This window comes from Lottia gigantea (genome assembly GCF_000327385.1).
Source record: "Lottia gigantea unplaced genomic scaffold LOTGIsca_12, whole genome shotgun sequence".
NCBI classification, from domain to species: domain Eukaryota; kingdom Metazoa; phylum Mollusca; class Gastropoda; family Lottiidae; genus Lottia; species Lottia gigantea.
Window position 1 is genome coordinate 3,251,330 of NW_008707225.1, and position 22,697 is coordinate 3,274,026.

At 32.9% G+C, this 22,697-nt stretch overlaps 1 protein-coding gene across 1 annotated transcript; it reads right to left on the reverse strand.

The window, feature by feature from the left end:
* Positions 1-2,552: 2,552 nt before the first annotated feature.
* On the reverse strand, positions 2,553-3,554 carry LOTGIDRAFT_110771 (hypothetical protein; the record flags this gene model as incomplete). The annotated part of the gene is made up of 1 exon (XM_009048224.1): positions 2,553-3,554. One exon carries the CDS (start codon positions 3,552-3,554, stop codon positions 2,553-2,555), a length of 1,002 nt encoding a protein of 333 aa, XP_009046472.1.
* Between the last annotated feature and the right edge of the window lie 19,143 nt (positions 3,555-22,697).

Genomic DNA, 22,697 nt, shown 5'->3' on the forward strand with positions numbered 1-22,697 from the left:
AGGTTGAATAATGTGGCATTAGCTGAATTCATAACAGTGGTATTAACAATGATATTACGCAACTAGTCTACAAGATTTGATATGTAAATATTGTGTAATGTAATCTATATGGAGCCTAAAATCTCTTTAACAGAACGTATCAGTGTAGACATTTACCGTAATTAACAGGATCTCCGACTATAATTCTTTAAAAATAGAATGCGTTACTTCTCATGGTGATTATTGTGGGATTCTCTGTTTATCTGAAAAACCAAACTAGATCACACAGTTTGAATATATTTTATAACATCAGGCCCCCGTTTCACTAAGGTGCGTAAGTATAAATAGATACGTAAGTATATATGAAGGTAAAATTTGCGTTTCTAAATCCTACGACAACTACAAGAAGGCGTAAGTACGTTTTGGCGACTGATCTAGTGTTAGCAAAACGCCGACATTAGGCTTATCTTTCCATTTGCATCGACCATGCTTTTTGTTTGGATTTACTGATCGCCCCAAAACTGAACTTGGCGCGAATTGTATTAGAAATTTTCATAACAGCTTCGAAAAATGCCGATATTTCCTAATTGAACCAGTTATTTTTCTTGCGGATGATGCCATTTTGACAAAAGTGACAGTGAAAGACGATTTATTTCTGCCTAGCGTGACTTACATCATCATGTATTGATTTTACGTCACGAATTTTCATACTAACGCCACTTTTTTTACTTAATACTTACGCCAGATCTAGAACTTTGTAGAAGGCAAATATCAGAATTTTTTTCACGATGCAGTTAAATGGTGTGTCAGTCCACATCGAGTCAAATCAAATATTTTAACGAAAATATGTTTTGGTTCTATTTTTATATGAAATTTATAAATTACCTCTATATCGAGTTTAGTGATAATCGATCAAAGATTTACAATTTAGGCATTGAATTATAATCTCTCGCTCAATCTATGTCTGGCTAGTTGTATTGGTGTTTTAAAATCTAACACATGCTGTGGCTACGACACGTGTTAAAAAAAAGCATATGGAAACGACAACCACAAAAGGTTAAAACCAGAAGAAGATAATTATTAAGACTTGTTGTTCAGACCATGAGAGACGCATGCACAACAGTATACATTATTGCAAAATAATAACGAAGTCAGGTCTTATGTTGTCGATATTCCATGATGTATTAAGAAGAAATGAAAGATTGCATGCCGTTGTTCGTTATTTCATTACAGACGGACGTACACACACTATGTGTAGAGATTAACTGATTATCCATCAGTAAGTCTGAATTCATCATGTTTTAGCCTATAGTATCTATCATTGTATTATATTACCCCACATGTTCTATTTGTTTCTCAACATTATTACATTGGTGACTTCAATACGAGAATAGTGACGTTAACTTACACATAATTCGATCACGTCCAATAATATCGGTAATCAAGGTCTCTTTTAATCCTTCCAACTGTATGCAGTCATGGTTATAAGCCATACTTTCAAGATGAACCGATCAAAAATTACTCAGAACAACTTTTTTCATGTACTCGTTTTGTGTTTTATCCGTATGTTAATTTACTTTCCATCCGGTGTAACCAGAACACCTGTACAGGGCAATAAAGATTTTAAAACAGTCTATTGCAATAATATTTCAATAAAAGGATTCATGAAATACATTAACATTTCTATGTACATAGTATCAAAAATACTTCTCTTTATATTTCATTTTGGTCCAATAATATGTAGCACAATCCAGATTTATTTTCGACACTTTGGTTGGATACAAGTTTCTTCTCGTATTTAAAAACGTAAATGTTGTTATTATTTGCCAAAAATTGCGCTATTTGCACAATTAAACATAGAACAGCCCAGTAGTCAGACTTGATGGGGTTTAGTTTTCAGAATTTATTTCAGGCAATGAACAAGATACAGTCCTAGATTGATTGAGAGAAGCATAATGGGAATTGGTACATGTATTCATTAACTTTCTTTAATTAAAAAACCACAAAAGTTCAGAACTATGATTTTCATTACGATATCAGCAGGACCATGAATAAAATAGTTGGATGCATATTAAAACTTGTTCTATATATACCGTGTTGGTTCACACGATAGACTATTTAGAAATGTGATGCTGTTAATTATGTCACGATGACATCGTGTTCGGAGTAGCGAATGACTTCACATTCTTTATACAGATTAAATCTAATGAAAATCTTATACCACACGGTATATTCAAACAAAATCTCTCGATGATGCTGAACAATCTGAGGTTTATCCGCTTCGACGGCGGTGAATCAACGACTCTTTGATTTGAGATTCACATAATATATGCTTCAAACGAGAAAAGCCATCATCATGTTTATGAAGAATATAAAAAAGAATATGACCGACTCTTTAATAACAATATTACGAATGTGGCAGTACAGCCAAATATGAAATTAGTATTTTATATTTGGAATTAAATGTGCTGTTATAGCCATAAAGGTGCCTTGTGTTTTCTGTAATGAACCTTTCAGCTTATGTTTCTGAGATAATCACCACAATAGTTGTTCAGTATGTACCAATCTATCTTTCACATCTTTGAATCTTTTGATCTTTTCGAGCTTCTGTTATAAGAATTTTTCAGTTTAGTACTCTTTCGTTTAAAGCTACTGTCATATCGAACAGAACGTTTGGAGCCGTTGGCAATTCGAGCTGGCTGCCGCCCACAGAACACAACCAAAAACGTGTTTCGAAACATTTTGTTCAGAAGGCAATATAAGAGGAAATTGATAGCAGAATTGAAGGCGAGCAATGAATCAGTAATTTCCCTGATACCTTTCACAAGACTCGTCTCTTCATAATAACCTAATCCAAAAAACGTGGACATGATGGCGTCTGGTGTAATACAAACTACAAATATAACAATTATAATGGTCAACATTAATGTTATCTTATTTCGGGAGGACAATTTCTTTCCCTTTACTCTTTCCTTCCTTAACTCGTTTATAATCCTTACATTTACAAATATCAATACTATAAGTGGAATGATTGATCTCAGTGAATTCTGTATCCATTGATAAGGCACCATAAAAGTGTTATTTGAGCCCAGTTCCGTAAGTCCAATGTCATGGCAAGACACATTTTGTTCGACATCATAAATGTACAAAGGTCGATATATAAAGGCAGATGGAAGAGTAAGTGTGATCACAAAGAAGAACACCAGAACACAAATAATCCTGGCTCTAGGAATGGTACATAATTGTTTAGCTTGTGTTGGATGGCACACTGATATGTAACGTTCAATAGCCACCGAAACAGTTAACCATGCAGTAATGCATACGGACATGTTGAATATATAGTGCGCATACGGATACACGTTTACTAACATTTTAGTTCCAGCCGTTACATCGCCCATTGAGATTAATAACATTATAAAATATAATAAATCATTCAGCAGTTTTATAGTATCAGACACAGCCAGAGCAGAAAGGTAGACATTAGTTGAAGTACACATATTTCTATGACTCAACACGATTAATGCCAAAGTATTTCCCGTTATTCCAATAATACACAATATAGGGTATATTATCATCCCTGTCGCATATTGAGACATTCTATAAAATCCTTCATATGGATCATCCACTGTGTCAGAGCAACTTCCGATTAAATTATCATTCGATGGCGTCATGTTTAACGCTTGAGCTATCATTGTATGTTGGTAGCCATGAATTTCATCAATTTGTCCCCGGGAACGATTCTGAAATGATGTCAGCAGTATATCCATTTTAAAATCTAATCTAACTTATCACTTCATCCTTCATATACTATCTAGGTCAATCACCTGCAATGAAATAAGATAACTATATATATCAAATAATTTACCAATACAAAGCAGCGACGGAAAACAGTATTTAAATAATAACATTTATAGTTGGTTTCACTACGGATTGGAACACATACCAGAAAATTCAATTGTTGCGGAGATTGAATAAGAAATATTCTTGTAAAGAATACCAAGGCATTAAAAACCACTGATTTGATAACAATAGAAAGAATTTAAATGGAATCTCAAGTCTTGCATTCTAAATCCTATTAAAGAATTTTCTTAATAGATACATGACACATTAGTCTGTATACCAACCGTGTTATTATGAATGAATAGCTATGAATAATAGATATACACTTCTGTTATTTGTAATTCCTTTTATCTTACTGGTTACTGATTTTGGTAACAATGTTTATTGTGCCATAAGTATACAAGAACTGACGAAGAAAACTATTAGACCTATCTTTGGAGACAGTGACAGAGCGTGCACTGCAATCAATATACAATATGAAGCCAGAATGTAGACTTTACTACCTCTCCTTTTGAGCAACGATTTACATTAATTTCAAGAAAATATAAATATACTTCAGTTGTATGAATTGTAATACTTCCCTGCGAAACAACATTAATAGAAACAAGTTTGATTTTTTAAGATCAACTTTAGTTGTATTTTCAGAATATTCGAGGTTTAAACTTCTGAGCTTTTGTGATTACTAAACGCCGTCATCAATTCAGATCTAGAGCTCTTTTAAATCGACTTTCCTTAAATGGATCAGAAAGAGGATTTCTCAACTTTTGATTTGCATTGGGGTCACTTATAGCATCGATTCTAGATTAGAGGTGGTTCTTGTTATTCCACTAAATGTAAGCGTACACCACGCTAAAGCTTTTAATAATATCTAAGGACCTTTACGCTAGTTGCGTCAAAGAGTACATAGTTTTAGTGGCATTGCAAAAGGTCTGAATGCAAACCGATGCTATCAGCGTCCCTGATACACATAAAAAGTTTTGAAAACAGTAACTTTGGGCAAAGAACATCATATAGGAATAACAAAGTGAATGTGAATAAAATCACCTCAAAATAATATCTTTTACTCAGCATTGAGAAAAGAAAACTCCAAACATTTGGTATCAATATTGGAACAATAATAGCTTTAAATTCTCGTTTAACAATTGGCTTTTATTTCTAGTCCTCCTTGGCATAGATTTATTAGCAATATTATTTGAAACATCGTTTGATGAAATTGTTTTATTGGCTTTGTTACGTAGCTTTTCAGAATGTCGATATGTCGTGTGGAATGATATTATTGTGATTTAGGGCTATGAAGGATATTTTGCTTACAATACAATACAATACAATACAACATTCTATGATGTCTTTAATGAAATTGTGCTTTTCAATGAGGAATGATTTATTTAAGTTCAAGAAAAGTTCACAGACGATAAATTTTAATTATTCATAATTTACTTTACATTCTCTGCAGAAATTCTTTTCAACAACATAATGTGGATTTGTAACGTTGGTAAACTCAGTGGATATGTCTTACTGACACAAACAATATGCTAGGGTTTTAGATTATTGAATACAAATAGAAGTAAAACGCATCAGATTAATGATGGATACAAAGATAACCCTATTAGCGCTGTCTTAAAGACAAATCATTTCGTGAAAAAATGAACGTAAACAAGCAATACGACAGTCCTAACCATTATTCAAGACCAATTATAAAAATTTTCAAAATGTTCGAGGTTTAAACTGCTGAGCTTTTGTGATTACTAAACAAAAACTGTTGAAGAAAGAAGGGAAAGTGTATGTATATTTAAACACATTCCATTGAATCCTTTAAAGCCATAGAACTGAAAGAGGCACATCAGAAAAAATTTGCATGCAAGTTCCATGTCACATAGTTTCTTAAATTTTGTTTTTGTTTTCTACGTCAAATTCAAACAATAATGCGCATAATAAATATTTACAAGGTATATGTCCTATTCACGCAAACAGCGTTGTCGTTCAGAATAATGAGAGAGCTTTTCCAAATTTTTGTAGCCAAGCGAGAAGAAAAAACAAGTGTATAATTCTATTACACCTACATGTGTATTCCCAGAAGAAATTATTCAACATCAATGTGAGTGTCAATTAACAGTTACAATGAATAACGTGACAGGTTTCGACAAATTTTGGTTTTACGTATTGAGCTATAACAAAGTAGTAGCGGTTGGCGAAAGTATCGTCAATTTTCAGTCCGGCTACAATGAAGAAAAAGCAGTTTTTCAGAAGAGATATTTTTCGCAGGATATCAATGTTACCTTGTCTACTATTGGTATTTCCTTTGCAAAAAAATCTTGTAAAATATTCCAAACAGATTTATCTTCACTACAATTGTAAACAATAAAACAACCCCCCAAAAACTTTTCCTACTGGATCAAATTTTAACCAGTGGGGCTCAGAGCATTCATCTTGAACGTTTGTCAATTGTTAAAATTGTCTTAATATGACCAAAAAATGCTATATAAGTAACGCAAATCGATTTACTATTACAATTATGCCATAATTGAGATATAGTTGTCATATATTTGCATTTCTTACAGTTGTTGGTCTTCGAAACCTTGTTAAATTACACCAGATTGGTTTTATATTGTCCTGCGCCAGAAAAAGTAACACTGAAATGCTTGAAGAATTTTATAGAATATTCTTAACCTTTTGCAACTTCTAGTCTATCACCATTTAACGTCTTGCATACAAAAGTTATTAATCAATGGATGCTGCTTATATGATTTATTAGACAAAATTTCTTCTTTTGGGCGTCGATCCAACAAGCATTATGCTCAGCAATGTCGTTTACTTGTTTTTAATATCGTTTGTTCATGTAAATTGCTGAGTAATATGGAACTTTTTCGATTCTCTTTCTAAGAGATTCACGACAAAAATCATCCGTAAGTTGATTCGATTGGTGCACTCAAGATTCGTTTGAACAATACTATCACAACTTCATGTCAACAATCCCGGATCAAATACTCAATTATTTGAAGAAGTCGAATCAATGGATTTAATAATTCTTCTCCAATAACAACCGACGACTGCAAGTTATCAAAGCCGGAGTTAAGATTTTAAAAAGTGAATTTAAGGTTTTAGAATTAAGAATGTAATGTTTACCAACGAATGATATTCATTCAACATTTTGCTTAATCTCAACCACAAATGTAACTTAAAAGTCTTTTACAAATTTTCTGAGACCAACTCGATGCTTCTGATCTTAATCTATGATTGATTGCGTCTGAATTGATTTTCCATTTGTTGCATAGGATTGGAAGTAGTAGATGCGTAATGGAAATGTTCTGTAAGGGATTAAAACAAATGAAACATTAAACTTGGAATTACATTAAAGTATTGAAAGGATTAGATCAAAAGAATTTAACAAATCTACTTTGAATTTGAATAACAGGTATGTATGTAAGCGTTATGTTCCAAATGCTTTCAAATTCTTAAATCACATTTTTTATTTCAAACGTCTATTTCTACTAGCATAATAATTCAGTCTATTAGATAACAAAATTAGGGATAATCCATATCGCCTTATAGCACTTATCAGAATAGCTTTTGTCTTTTAGCAATTATGTTATGAAACGTAAGAACCGCCTGCGGAGCCGGGCGAGACCATCAAATGCACAATCAAAGTTGTGCAAACAATTTGTGGAAATCAAACGCATTTCCTTGAATCAAGGTATCCCGCAGTGTTACAACCTAAAATTCTAAATCGAAACATTAAGTTTTAACACAAAAATCAACAATTAACCATATCTATTGAAATAAGATTTCAAAGAACCCCATAGGTTGTAACATTAAACACCAGTGTCCACATAGGCGAGTTTAAGAAATACGCCACCGAAGCGGTTTTATAGGTTATCGTGTAATCCGCAAGGCGTTAGTCAATGAAATCACAATTAAAATGTCGCGTGAGAATTACGAAAGCCGGGTCAGGACTTCCAACTTCCGACCTCCAAGTTTTTTTTTTCACTTCCTACTTCCAAGTTTTTTTTCACTTCCGACTTCCGATTTCCAAGATTTTTACTTCGGACTTCCAAGTTTTTTCTTCCAGCGAGCTGGTAATTAAGCCTACGCTTTTGTGATCATATCCATTTTGGCTTGTTAACGCGATAGAAGTCACAGTTGTCATCTGATCTCAATAAAATTTGGGTTAATTTATATCTAAGAGTCCTTAGGCACGTTCAAATTAAGGTATGATTCAACAGAGGATAACAGAGTTTCACAACTGGTCCGCTATGCTAGAGCTTGTTCTCTTTATAATGTCTTTCTGGCAAGAAGTCGAATATTAACCGTGAAATTACTGAAACAGGGTTACTTGACACAACAAGTGGTTGCCTAGCAAGATACGCCCACTTTCCTGATACATTTTCAGTATATCAAGGGCGGTCACCAATCTGTGTCAAATCATACGAAAAATCTAATTTGTGCAAGATATAGTTGATTTAATCAAACACACAATATTCAATAAAATTCTGACATAAACTATCGTTTTAACAAGCCAACGAATTTTGATGCGTTTTTACTAAGTCAAGGGCAATAACTCAATTTCCGTTCATCTCGAGATCATCAAATTTGAACTTGTCCAAGAATTCATTAATATAAATGATCACACCAAATTTCATGAAAATCAGATAACAAGCAAATTGTGGACCGACGGACTGACAGAGGTTACGACAATATACGACCACATTATATGTGGGCGTATAAAAACCGTCCAACGAAACATCATGAATATCGAATTTGTCCAAAATCGCATCAATATATAAATGATCACACCAAATTTCATTCGAATCAGATGAAAACTGTAGTCTCTATTGCGTTCACAAGCCAATTTCAATTCGTTTAGGCTAAGTCAAGGACAATAACTCAAAATCCGTTCATCGAAAAATTGTGAATATCGAACTTATCCAAGATCTCATCAATATAAATGATCACACCAAATTTCATTCGAATCAGATGAAAACTGTAGTCTCTATCGCGCTCACAAGCCAATTTTGACGCGTTTTGGCTAAGTCAAGGGCAATGACTCAAAAACCGTTCATCGAAAAATGGCGAATATCGAACTTGTCCAAGATCTCATCGACATAAAGTGAAAAAAAACTTGGAAGTCGGAAGTGAAAAAAAAAACTTGGAAGTCGGAAGTTGGAAGTCCTGACCCGGCTTTCGTAGAGAATAGTTGATTCACCAAGTGGTGATATTCCTAAAACGAGGACCCAATGACTTCTTTTTTTTATCAGGTTGACGCCTAGTAGATATAAATTCAATGTCAATATTTGATCCGTCCTGCTCTCCGAATGTTTGTCTTAGGCGATAGCTGATTTGGACTAATTTCAGCTTCAACCCGAGTCCATGGAGAGCTGGTAGAGTTTACAATAACAGGTTGCCTTCTGTTGTAAAGGAAGTGTTCTATACATTGGAGTATATGGCATGACACATCTATAGCTTTCAACTTAATTATCAATCTTTGGTGAGGTACCTTATCGAATGGTTTTGTGAAGTCCAGATAGATAGCATCTAGATTACCTTCCTAGAGAGTTATATTGAAGATAATCCTTAATGGATGCTAATTGGGGAACGTGCTTCTTTCAAAATTTTCATATGTAGTTGATCAGGGCCTGATAATTTGGTTGGGTTGAGTTTATCAAGATTGTTGGTTATCATATTCTTTATAGGATTTCTCGACACTTTCACGCCGCGTATTACGTGATCTGAAAATGTCCACGAAAACGCGTATGTGGACACAAGCCTTTACCTGAGATTTAAGTAAAAGTTTGTAATAAAACAGTCTTTCAGCAAAATCCAATAAGCATTCATAGAAACAAGCTAGAAAAATAAAAATACAATAATCGTTGTACAAATTGATTGGAAAAAGTTTCTTCAGACACATTATAAATACGATATAAATGTCTTGAAATATAGGAATATAAAAACTCATTAATTTTTCAAATGTATTGAAATTTTTAATGAAATGTTTAAAATAACAATTTCAAAGTACAGTGCGTTATACAACATACATTACATACTTAGTATGGTCAAATATACCTTGTAGTCTGTTACCTTCATCCAAATATTTTCCGTCAGTACAAATATACCATATAGTTACAAACAATCAATCACATTCAAAATTTTGTGCAGGTGTCGCCCACCTCTCCTAGACCATAAAACATAACTTTTGATATTTATTTTTCCATTTTACTTTCCATGTTTTTATTTCACAAGCAGTTGTATAGACTAAACTTAATCGTAGAAAACTGCTTGTCAGAATTGATAAGGTATAAGAATAATAGAATGACAATATTGAAAATGTTAAAGGAATCGTCAGTAATACCAGACTAGACCTATCACATAGCACAGAAACTTATTATTTAACATATGAAAACTATTCCGTAACAATCTACACACAAAATTGAGCATTGTTAGTTTTATGAAGTATTAATGTTGAAACAACATTCCTTGACTTAAAATTGGTGACTAGTCATTTTGTTATATTTGATAAAATTTTTCAAGAAACAAGTTTAAACGTCCTTATTTTGAAATGTTAAGATACTCGGAGGATAATGGCAACTTGATAAAAATCCTCGATAGCAGAAAATCTGGAAAGACGTTGAAGCTCGATAGAAAGATTTTCCTTAGAAATATTTAATATTTTGTTGTTGATAGATTTCATTAATATGTGAGTTATAGAAAATGTTGTATTATCACACAATTTACATATAATTATCAATCATAAATGCTAAAGGAGGCATAACATAATTCATAAATATCTTTTTTAAATGTGTTTATGAAAAATATCTTCTGATTTTTTCACAATTGATCCCATTACTTTGTGTCAAATTAGATGATTATATTGAGCTATATATAAACTTCGTTCTTGTTTTTCAAGTTTATTTTCAGAACAAATAGCCGTAAGTTTTGAATTTTATTTAGGTAAATAATGAAGTAAAACAATGAAAATATTACGTGGCTAAAAGCCTAAGCATACGTGAACATTTATTTTCATGTGTCACATTTACAGGATGATGTAGAAGCCATCAAAGTTTTCATTGTGAATCAAGATATATTTCAACACTGATCTTTCTTATGACTTTATTGCGACGTTCCGTAGCAAAGAAGAGCGTCATTTGCTTGGTTATGTCGAACAAATGGATTTTAATCTCGATCGACGAGGGAAAGCCAGATTACCTTGGATAAGTTATCTTTCATCACTATTCCAGTCGACCCAGTTGTAAATTGGTACGGATTATCCTGAAAAGATCAATGCCAAAAGGTTTGGTCAAAAACCAGCTGGTAAAAATAATCCTTAATTGTCCTGACTTGTTTTTCTGGTACAAAATGTCTGTTTCTCTCTGTTTCATTCTATAAGAATGTAGAATTCGAAACAATTACCGATGAATCAATCAATCGATACCATTCTGTAGGTAAATGTAACCAAATGATTTCTAAACGTGTTGACATAAAATGTACAAAACAAATCAAGATCAATAACTTTCTAACATCACAATGGGTCAACAACTTCCATAAGAACATCTATTGGAAAAACTTTGTTTCGGTCATTTCATAATTTATTGCGTGCTGTGGACTGTTTTAAATTCAAGTCTATGCCTCTTGAATTACCTAGAGACTAATGAAACAAATTGAAAGTCAGTCGAGAAAAGTTCACATTTTAATGCTCAAATTGAAACAGATTGCTGTTGGGTCATGGTTTCATTCTCTCTCGGAACTGATGAAATATTAGTAGAGATTATTCACTATAACTTAATCATTCGATCGTATGGTTCTTGTCTATATGCTCGATAGGCAATTAGGAACAACATCTCTTATCGATATCCTAGATAACAATTTTGTTTCAGAAACAGTAATACACACTATTACTTGTATTATCGACAAAGCATTTGTGTGTTTCATTCGAAACAGACGAAATTTCTAGGACAACAATCGTCATTTTCAGGAGATGATTTTCGGTCTACATATACGAAAATAGCATAAACCTTTTAAAAAGAACTCAAACTAGAAGTTTCCCTTTCTATTTCTATCTTTACCGGTGTCTCCCCTGTCTGAATATTGGTTGACTTGGCAGCAACGTCTATGCGTATGTTCTAGCAGATTAACATTGCAACTAAATCGATGTGATATAGAACATCTAACCTACAGTTAAATGATAGCAAAAGTTATTATGATTGAATTAGATACTATTGATCGATCGTGAAGTCATTGACAGAACCTTATTTTGACTTAAATGATATAATAGGCTATATTGCTATATTCATTTATCTTTTTTATTACATTTCATAGTATATTTTACATTTTTAATGGTTTCGTCATATCTTGTATATCATTTCATCTAATATTAAGTTTTTCTTTTAACTTTTGGCATTAGTAGTTAGTACATTTTATAATGCTGGATTTAATGCTGGATATTTAATAGTTACTATATTGTCACGCGTTTTATTATATTGCCGCGCGTGATCTTTTACATTCACGCGTTATATTCTATTGTCACGAGTTGTGTTATCACACCTGTGTAAATCTACGCTGAGACGTGTTATTGCGTATTGCAACATGAAATATAAATCTTGCTTGAAATGGAAAAAAATACCATGTCATATCACTGACTACTGATATAAAACATAATCCTAGATATTTATTGCTATTGACATTTGTGGATTTTCGTTGAGATGATAAAGACCACGAAAAAGTGTTACCTTGATTTACAACTTAATCTCGTTGTCTGGATTGTTATTAACTAGTTTAGTAGAAATCTACAATGTCAAAGTAAACTATCCCATTTTCAGAACAAATTTATCAAGCTTTAAGGTATCGGAATTTCACATCTTTACACAAAATTCAAATAGTTTAAAAGAAAATTTGAAATAGTACAGTTAAAACAGAATTGCGCCATATGTTTAATCATTGAATCACAATGAATCAAGTTTTAAGAATTTCATACTTTTAAATGTTTCAAAGGTATTGATATTTACAACGATAAACAGTCATATAATATTTACTACTTTGTCAAGGAAACAATCCAATTGGGATATAAATTACACAAAGGTAAAAAAAAATTATATTTGTTGTTTATACAATCTGGATTACAGTGGTTTTTATACAAAGCAAGTAGCATGAGTTTCAAAATACTCGATAAGGTTAATCACCAATGATACCTTCAGTTTACAAGTACATAATAGTTTGTGATACTTTCAGCTTGCAGTAACCATACTGGTTCATGAAACCTTCAGTGTGCAGTAACATACTGGTTCATGATACCTTCTGTTTACAAGTACATAATGGTTTGTGATACTTTCAGCTTGCAGTAACCATACTGGATCATGATAACTTCAGTGTGCAGGTGCATACTGCTTCATGACACATTAAGTTTGAAGTTATATACTGATTCACGATGCCTTCAAATTGCAGGTTCAGATTACGAGTTTTGGATCCAATGATGAATTTCTTATAACGGAAATCAAAAGTTGAAATTTGAGCAGTTACAATGAGTAGTTTTTCGTAAATGATACTTCGAAAATGCACTTAAAATAACCAAACATATACCGGAAATGGGGTATCTGAATATGGTCGACTATCTTGCTATATTAAACTTTCTATGGAAAGCTGAAATTTTAGCAAGTGGTTGTCTTGCAAGATACACCCACCACTTCCCTGAAAAATTTTCAGTATATGCACAAATATATGAATATTTTCACTAAGTCAAGGGGATAAAAAAGTTATCGAAAAATCGTCAATTTGAAATTGACCATGATCTCATTATTATAAATGATTTCACCAAGTTTGATTTAAAATCAGAATTGTGTACGTCAAACGAATGCGAATCTGTGTACAATTCGCAAATAGGGGTGGTCACACGCACATTCCGTACGTCAGCCAGTGTGTCAGAAGCTAGTATAAAAACTTGTTTTAGATAACCAGGTGCATTACAACCGTAAGATATTATTGATTTCATATTCAATACTGAAAAGAAGATATAAAAAAAGCAATGCAGAAGCACCAATAGTGAATATCACGTCCGCTGAAAATAATTTCCTTCACAAATATGATGCAAGCAGACAGTATATTCTAGAAGGTCATCCTGGAAAGGGGGGGGGGGGTTGTTTTGCACGCCCTTTATCTCTGAAAAAAATCATCTTGAAATTATTTAGTTCATTTTAGCCGCCAGGGTAACCATGGTTTAAAGAACGAATCCCTTAAAAACTGTAAGGCGCTTGAGGAATTTTTTAACTTATAATGTGATTCATTGAAAAATTTCTAAATCTTCTTCAAAGTGTTTTTACAATGTAGCTGTACCTGTAACGCCTGTTTTGTTTTGTTTATCGATTCCCAGATGTTCTCTAAACATATTCGTCTTTATATGACTTACAAGTCTGATCATATATACTGTTTTGTTGTACCAAGGAAAGGAATTTCTCGGTATCGTCATCGTGAAGTTTTATATTACCATCCCTTGAGATCTAGCGTACGTCAGATTTATCGCAAGTCAAACAATGAAACAATTCTATGTTTGACCACACTGATGCAATCCAATAGGTTTCATTGGATTACGTTACGTATTCAACTGATGGATAGAAAATACGGACACTTGATGTATGCATGTGTGACCACGGCCTAAGAGACTGTAATACCTTATGAACACGTAAAGTTTTTAAGAGACTAAAAATTAACGATCACTTCTTAGCAGACACATTCTTTACAAGAAAGTTCATATGTTACATTAACACTCAATGTGGTCTACATCCAGTAATACACAATTTGAAATGATATAGTATCCGGCACAAAGTGCGAATTGGCAATAATTATTGTAGTTAAATCACAGACCATTTAATCAAAAGTCTCGGAATTTACATGCCATGTTCCTTCACAAGCCTTAATCACGCACATTCTTGAAAATGGCATCAACCCAAAACTGAAATTATTCAAAAGTTTCTCCAAATATCACAAGTCATGTCTTCTATTTTAGATTGTTACATAACTAGTTATTGATTCAATGTTGTCTATATTAGTCACCTACTGAGATGTTACGGTAACATTTCAAATTTTATATCAGAGCAAATATAGTACAGTAGACAAATTAATACGTAACGTTATCATAAAAGATCTATTTTTATTTATGAAATTGGCATTAGCCGTCCAATAATTGGAAATATATGAGACATAGGAAAGGCGTAGAATTAACCTAGAGAACTATCATGAACGATCTTCTTTTCTGGCGGGTCTGTTTCAATTTACGGAAAATCATATGGATTAGTGACGTCACAAAATGATGAGTTCAAATGCTTCAATGGCGTGTGGATATTTTAAATTCATTCAAAAAACTCTGGTACGTTTATGTACTGGGCTGAATCCCAGTATCCATTTTAGTTTGTCAAGTTTGTTCCAGGTTGTCAACCGTTGTTTGAATTTGTTTCGGAACTCATGACGAGGCTTTATATCTTATTAGCCTATATATTGACTTTTAAATGGAGTGAACATCTTGAGAGCTTCTGTGAAATGTCCACCAATCGACCTTTTGTACCATTATCCATGCTAATAAAATATGTCACCTCTTCATTTACAAATCTTCGATCAATTTTTAGTTATTAGTTTAGTACAAAACAGCTGTCGACTTCAGATAATTGCCTGTTAATTGAAATTGTTTCTATTATTTGGTACTCATCGATGTGGAAAATAAAAGTTTTGACATTAAATTAAAATCACTGTGAATTGCAATAAAAAGTACTTAGAATTACATGCAAGATCAACAATCCATGGAAGAGACTTATTTGTGTTTCCCAAAGATATATAACGTCATTACCTCCAAGAGCTTTTCACATGTTTTGGTGTACATAGTACACTTCAATGTTCCAGACATATCAATATATAATTCACTATTATCCATCAACACAATCATTTAATAACTTATATTAGAATTTAAGATGGAACGTCACAAAGACAAGTATCAGACGCTATTTTATAGTGTTTCGCCAATTCAAGCAAATTTCCTGTTAAAGGAGATCTTTAATCATTAATATAAGCAAGATTAAAGAAATATTTTATTACGTTTGGATGAAAAAATGAGGAATTCATACATTTTCGATGAGAATTTAAAGCTGAGAGATCAGCTTATCCGTGATATGCTAAAATAGAACAAATAGAACTTGAGTAGGACAATTGGTAGGACAAACCACTCTTCCAACTGATAAATGCGTATCTTGTGATTCGTAATCCATGTCCAATCTCCGAACATTGTTCCTACACCAGATCTAATTGGTTTTACAATGTGATCACGGTATGTGATAGCGATATGAAATGATGAAATGGCTGATGGCGACGGGCATTAAAGTGTGCAATGAAAAGAAGCTTACAAAAAAGTGGATTTTACCATCTCTTCGTCATTTCCAACATACTGTAGAGGGATCTTTAACGTGTGCAGTCTGTAGTACGAGGAGTTGTTTATTTCCTATTCGAACGAAAAAACTCGTTTAATTTTTTTTTTTAACTCATCCAATTTCTAAAATTCCGAGGAATTGTCTCTACATATATAGCCTACCATAGACCTTGGAAAGCGAGCGAACGTCTCATTCCTGTTTAGGATATGACTAGGCTTGTCAAAGTTAATATACACAAATAAAAATTGTATTGTTATGAATTTGATTTATCAAGTCGTATCGCATGTGAAGTATTGTATTTGTATGTAACATCTGTTCTTATATAACATCATTTTCAGTCATCAGATAGATCATATAACAGGAAATATATTTTACCTTACACAATAACGTTCTATGTATACACGAAAGGTTAGTTTTCAAATAAAATGAAATGGGGTTTAACGACTTATTTTTCTAATTAAGGGCTAATGAAAAACTGGTAACGCCAAGTAGTGTATATTGTGACAGGAAAACTTAATTCTATTTCGATTGCCTAATGTCGAAGGATTTGCCTGTATACACGGGTCTTTGGTTTTTGTTTCTACTACAAAAAGCTTTTACCAAGTCAGTCCCTCCAAGGTAGCCGGTGTTTTTCCAAATGAGCACATATTCAGATATTCAGGATATGTGAAACGCGTCGAGAATCGAATCTTAATGGTAATTAATGACATAATAACCTTTTCAACATCTTCACGATGATGAAATGATTTCCCAAATGGATATAGATCTGCATAAGCAGCTGATAAAAACATAAATTCTAACCGTTTAGAGTAATATCATCTGAATTTACTTGTCAATACAGTTGGTGAACTCAAAATGATTGCAAAAAGTCACATATAACTCAATTTATCATATAACATTAATATTATAATTTTATTTCTATTTTAATTAATCTGAGTATGCGCTTAGCTAAGCTTAGGAAAGCATTGAAAACTCCGGAGTAAAAATTTTGAAAGAATCTTATCAAAACGCTAGTGGTATGTGTTATGAATATTAGAAAAAGATCATTGGCTTAAACTCAGTTCTGAAGATAGATCCTGTACAAAATTGGATTTTATTACTGACACGGATTCCGATTATATTAATTACATGCATTAATACGACGAAAATAGAACGAAGCAGTAACACAGACCAAATTCATCTTGTAATTGTCAGAAGCCATTCTTTTTCAGAAAATGTTTTTCTGTATTAAGCTATCATTCAATAGCTAACTTTTAACGATATAAATCTTAAGACAAAACCAGACAATTTTCCCCTTTGGGAATCTTGAGTTGAGTTAATTGTTCTGTTTGAATGAATTAAACAATTAACTTCTTACTCCACATTTGTCGGTCATTCATACTTTTTAAATAATAATCTACACAGTCATGACGTTGTAGCCTCATTTCAGACCAGGAAGTTTACTAGAAGAGTTCATGATCAAAGCCAACCATTATGATTAGTGATTAGTTTTAGCCAAGATATGTAGTAACGAGCTACATTTGAAATTTTCAATTGATTTCTGAACCAATTCTTTCCATTGACCTCGGCTCACCACGGTATTATTCAAAATCACAGCTACATTAGTTTTTTAAAGTTTCTAATCGTTCAATTGGGGAAAACCATATACGCTACAGGCTATGCACGTTTAAGGATTTAAATACAGTTGAAAATTGATAAACTCTCATGCATGAGGCCGCCCGTTTACACTACATCAATGAGGTACTGAAAAGTAATACGAAAAGCTTCATTTCATTTTATTTCTCGGTTCATTACATGTTTAAAATGGTGGTATTTTATTTCAATATTTTATTATTATGACTGGCATGCACAGACACTTGAACTATTGAAAGTGAAATGATTTTTAACAATATTTGTCCCTTTCATGAGTGAGGATTATCGTCTCCATACGCCAAGAACTCACTTCACTCACTAAGGTTGTGTATTTCGCTTACTTTCTCACTTTCATCATTTTCTATCTGCAAGACTCTTTATCCGTGCATAAAGTATTAAATCAGAAATATTGTGGATTGCTGTCTTTCTCAATGAAAATCATTTCAATTAAAAAAATGGCCATTAGGCTGACAATGGGAAATAAACTAATTATTGTATAAGAAAAACCTTGATGAGTGATTACCCAATCCCTTTTCATAAAGTTTATAATTTTTTTTATCAAAATTCTATTTAATGATAATCCTGTTTGGTAAAGATGCTATGCTACGGGGACTAGTGCCCGATGTCGAAAATAGAGGTGTTAAAAAAACACAGTTGCACAATAATGCCATGTCTGTTCTTAATCACATTTTCATTGGTCTACATAATGTTGGACTGTTGTTTAAACCAGAACCGAAATATTCACAAAGAGTTTCATTCATTCACTATTCAATAGACAATTACTAATTAAAAGTAGGGTAAAAATTCAACACCAATATCACTAATAATTGATCTAATCAGGCAACACATTCTGAATTATGATTTGATTGTAATTATCCCTATAAAACTCGACAAAAATAACAGATTATATGAAAAAGAGAACTATTTTTTTCCTTTAATTTGAAAGTTGTATTATGCTTCCTAGTTTGTTATGAACGAGAAGTCATAATCGCCTAGATCAAAAAGGGAGTAACCATAAATAGTATAGTGTAAATAGAGGGGGTTATCAGCCAGACTGAAATCTGATCACCGTCCAGTTTCTAATTAGGTAACTTTCTAGGCTAATAGAGGCAGGAAATTCAAAACCTAAACATGTTCTTGTCCAGACCTCCACTTAAATAGAAATTATTGGTACATTCGGCATCAGACTGAGTTGGAATCGTCTGATACATCAATACTTTGAACTATTAGGAGTTGAGGGCCAACACCGGGACTCTCGATACCATTGGCACATGCAGGAGAATTCGTCTTACCTAAAGAGGATTCTAACCCACGACACCTAATCGCCTAGCAGACGACAATCCAACTCGCTACCGACTGAGCTACCCCACTGCCACAACCCAGCGTTAGAGGGAAGGATTGACGTTTACACAGTTCGAAAGTTGCTAAACTCGTAAAGGTCGAGTATTAACTTTGAAATTGCTGAAATAAGGTTACTTGACATACACACTTCAAATATCATGTAGGAAATTTTATGGTCGTTATCCTACAATAAATCCGTTTCTTGCATTTTGGCTGATTTATGTGGTCAGGTTGTATTTCATGATTTTTTTCCATTGTGGCAATCGATTTTGCCATGCTGGAGATGAGATTTTGATTAACGGAATTGTTTTGAATTGACATCGGGTCGACTCTCGGAAGCACTGGCACAGACATCAGAATCGGAATAAGGTGATTTTTAAGGTCATTCTTAAGAATTAAGAATCTTAAGAGAATCAAAGGGCTATCACCTTGGAGCTGCACATACTAGTATCTTTTACAGGTATTTTCTAGAAATAATGATAAGCGTTAACATTCAACTTCTGAATTGTAGTGTGTGCATGTTGATATATCAAATTCAACATTAAGCACATATTGTATCCAAACATAACAGTGAACATGTCACCCCACTTACCTTACTAAAATAATATCAATATTATTGGAATGGTGTAAATTGATATCCCTGATACACCTCTTTACAACTCCTTGTCTAATGAAGACAGCCAAGGCAAGTCGTTTACTTCTGCCGCGTGTGCATATATTAACTTAATTAAATTCTTAGCAATTACATGGTGTTGATTCAATCAAATAAGAAAGAATTTTAATTACAAGTTATTTACTGTGCAGATCTCTTAGTATGATTACCCCAAAATATAAAACATTATTGAATCGGACTGTTTTGATGTGTCAAACCTATGTTGAATATTGGTTAGCATTGTTCACCCGATGTGAATTGTAGAAAAATACTTAATCAATCGTCTTCCTATCTTACTTATATACGATTTTTAAACTAAATTTCTTTCAGGTTTGAAAACAAAATAGTTCAATAATTCTTCTTTTTAAACTTAATAATTGTATCTTTGTTAATGATAGCCTACCATTCAGGCCTCTGTTCCAGGCATATAGAAACCATTTTCAAACGCTCAAAAAGGCAATGACGAGAAGCATAATTGTGGGTATAGTTAAAATCATGATATCATATTTAAGTTACTGAAAACTTTTCAAATTTTCAGATTCACGAAAAATCAGAACATTCAAACCATACAAAATGTCTTAAATGCATCTCTCTGATAAACAAAACAAAGTAAATTAATAAAGGGTGACTTACTGTATAAATTAATCACAGTAGACTGTCATAAACACTCGGGTTTCTCATTTCCACTCTATATCACAACGTACATTATAATTCCGATCATTTCAAATAATCATATACATGTGACACTAGAACATATTGAAAGATAATACTATGATATCCGTATGCCAGTCAATTCAACCCACTATCTCGGCAGCCAATGAAACGAGTATTACTTTCTGCTTGTAATGACTGTTACTGATCATTAGTCAATAATATAATAAACACTGTGTAATGGTACTATAATTACTAACTCTCTACAGCACTAATATGTAGGAAATAATTCTGTGTAATATCTTCTTGATCCAATATACTTCAGTTCCGTAGCGTGTATGATAAAATACCGACAGAGAGTGAAATAGATATCGCAAGCTTAGTCAAAAGTCTAGTAAATCGCTTCTGAAGTAGCACCAGTAATTGGTAGATTTATTTGGTCAAATTAAGAATGATCTCACTTCTAAAATACGGCCCTGTTTTAAGCAGACGTCAGCAAGGCAGAAGATCAACTGGATAAATATTGAAATGTAATCTGCTTTTATCGTCTGTAAACTATTCTATTTTGAAAACTAATGCTATACACAGACGACAATATATCACAGATTCGATACCACTTAAAAAAATTGCCATAATGTGGTAAAAACCTTAGCAAGAGACAAAGAGAAAGAACTTCATTATTTCGTCACCAAGATTGTCAAATTAGACCAAACAAGTCATAACATCACCGGCACCACCTTAGGCGGATAGATAATGGCTGTTTTCAGTTTGTATTGTTTGTTATGGAGCTATAGAAACCTAGACATAAGACACTTCTAAATGTATGATTCTGCTTCAGGCAGAAATAGAGAAATATGACAGCAGAACTTGAACTTGAAATGGGTTATTCAGAATAGTTTGATAGTAAGGGAAGAACATGTTATAAAATCGACAAACTATAACACTTCATTTAACATAAGATAAAAAAAAGTTATTAAGATCGTTCATTCAACAACTGCTCTATGCAGTAACAATACTCAATTTTTTTCACATCTGAATGGATGTTTAAATCAATATTCAAATAACATTTCCTTCTTTCTTGTCTTGAAACAGTCTAATATCACAGTTCAGTTATAAAACTTAGCAATAACTCTGGTCATTAATTCTAAATCGCTACTAACCTTAATATTGTGGAAAGATCAAGTTTGGTTGCTGTTGGTCGAGGACTAATTCATGAACAGTTTGCGGAAAGAGAATCAATTTTATTTCTTATTTGAATGTATACGAGTTTATCCCCCAAAAGGATGCGTTTGCACGATAAAAACAATAGTAATATTCATGGTGACATCACAATCTTGTCACAGATTCATTGAACGTTTTTCTGTTATCTGGTTAAACACTTCCCTGGTGCCTAATCTAAAAGTTGTGATACTAACCCAGGCATTTCATTTATTAATCAAAATCTTTTTTCATTGATACAAAACTTGTCTTTCAGATCAATTATTGTATTTGTTTTTGTCTGGATTTCTTCATATGTACAAGCTTTACTTTGATGTTCCTAACAGGTCACCAAGATAATCTATTTTTTTTCAATTGCTTACGGTATCTATGGTCATTATACTCTTGTGCTTGAAGTTGATTTACCCAATCCATGTAGGTAATGGTGATGCTGTTTCTATGAACAAGCGAATGTCAACTCGGGTTAGTTCGGCTACGGTAGACAGTGGTGCCGTGAGTTTCAATCAGGTAATAATTAATGTAAGATTCAGTCTGTGGTGTTCATATAGATATGTATATATGTACATGTGCATGTTTCATTTGAATGGACTGAAACTGCAAGTGATTTTCCTATCAATACTACTTAGCCCGAAGAAGGTAATTGCCAATGTTATTGAAGAAAAAGGAAAATTGATCTATTTACATACACAAATCTGTACGTTATAAGCCGATAAATACACCTAACGGCTGACATCAAACCAACTTATATTTATCCAAGATATTCTTAAGAGCCAGTTAATATTCCAATTGCCTTGTTTATGCCCATAATAAAACATCAATATAAACATTATTTACAAACGAAAGTGGCGAAATGTTTTGTATTTGGGTGATTATTGTGGGATATATTGTAGTTAACTAAGACACAACATGGCTCTTTATGTTTTCGTGTTAGGATCATCAAGAGTTAGCGTTCTCTTGTAACGTTCGTTTGTTTGAATAAAAGTCAGTTTATG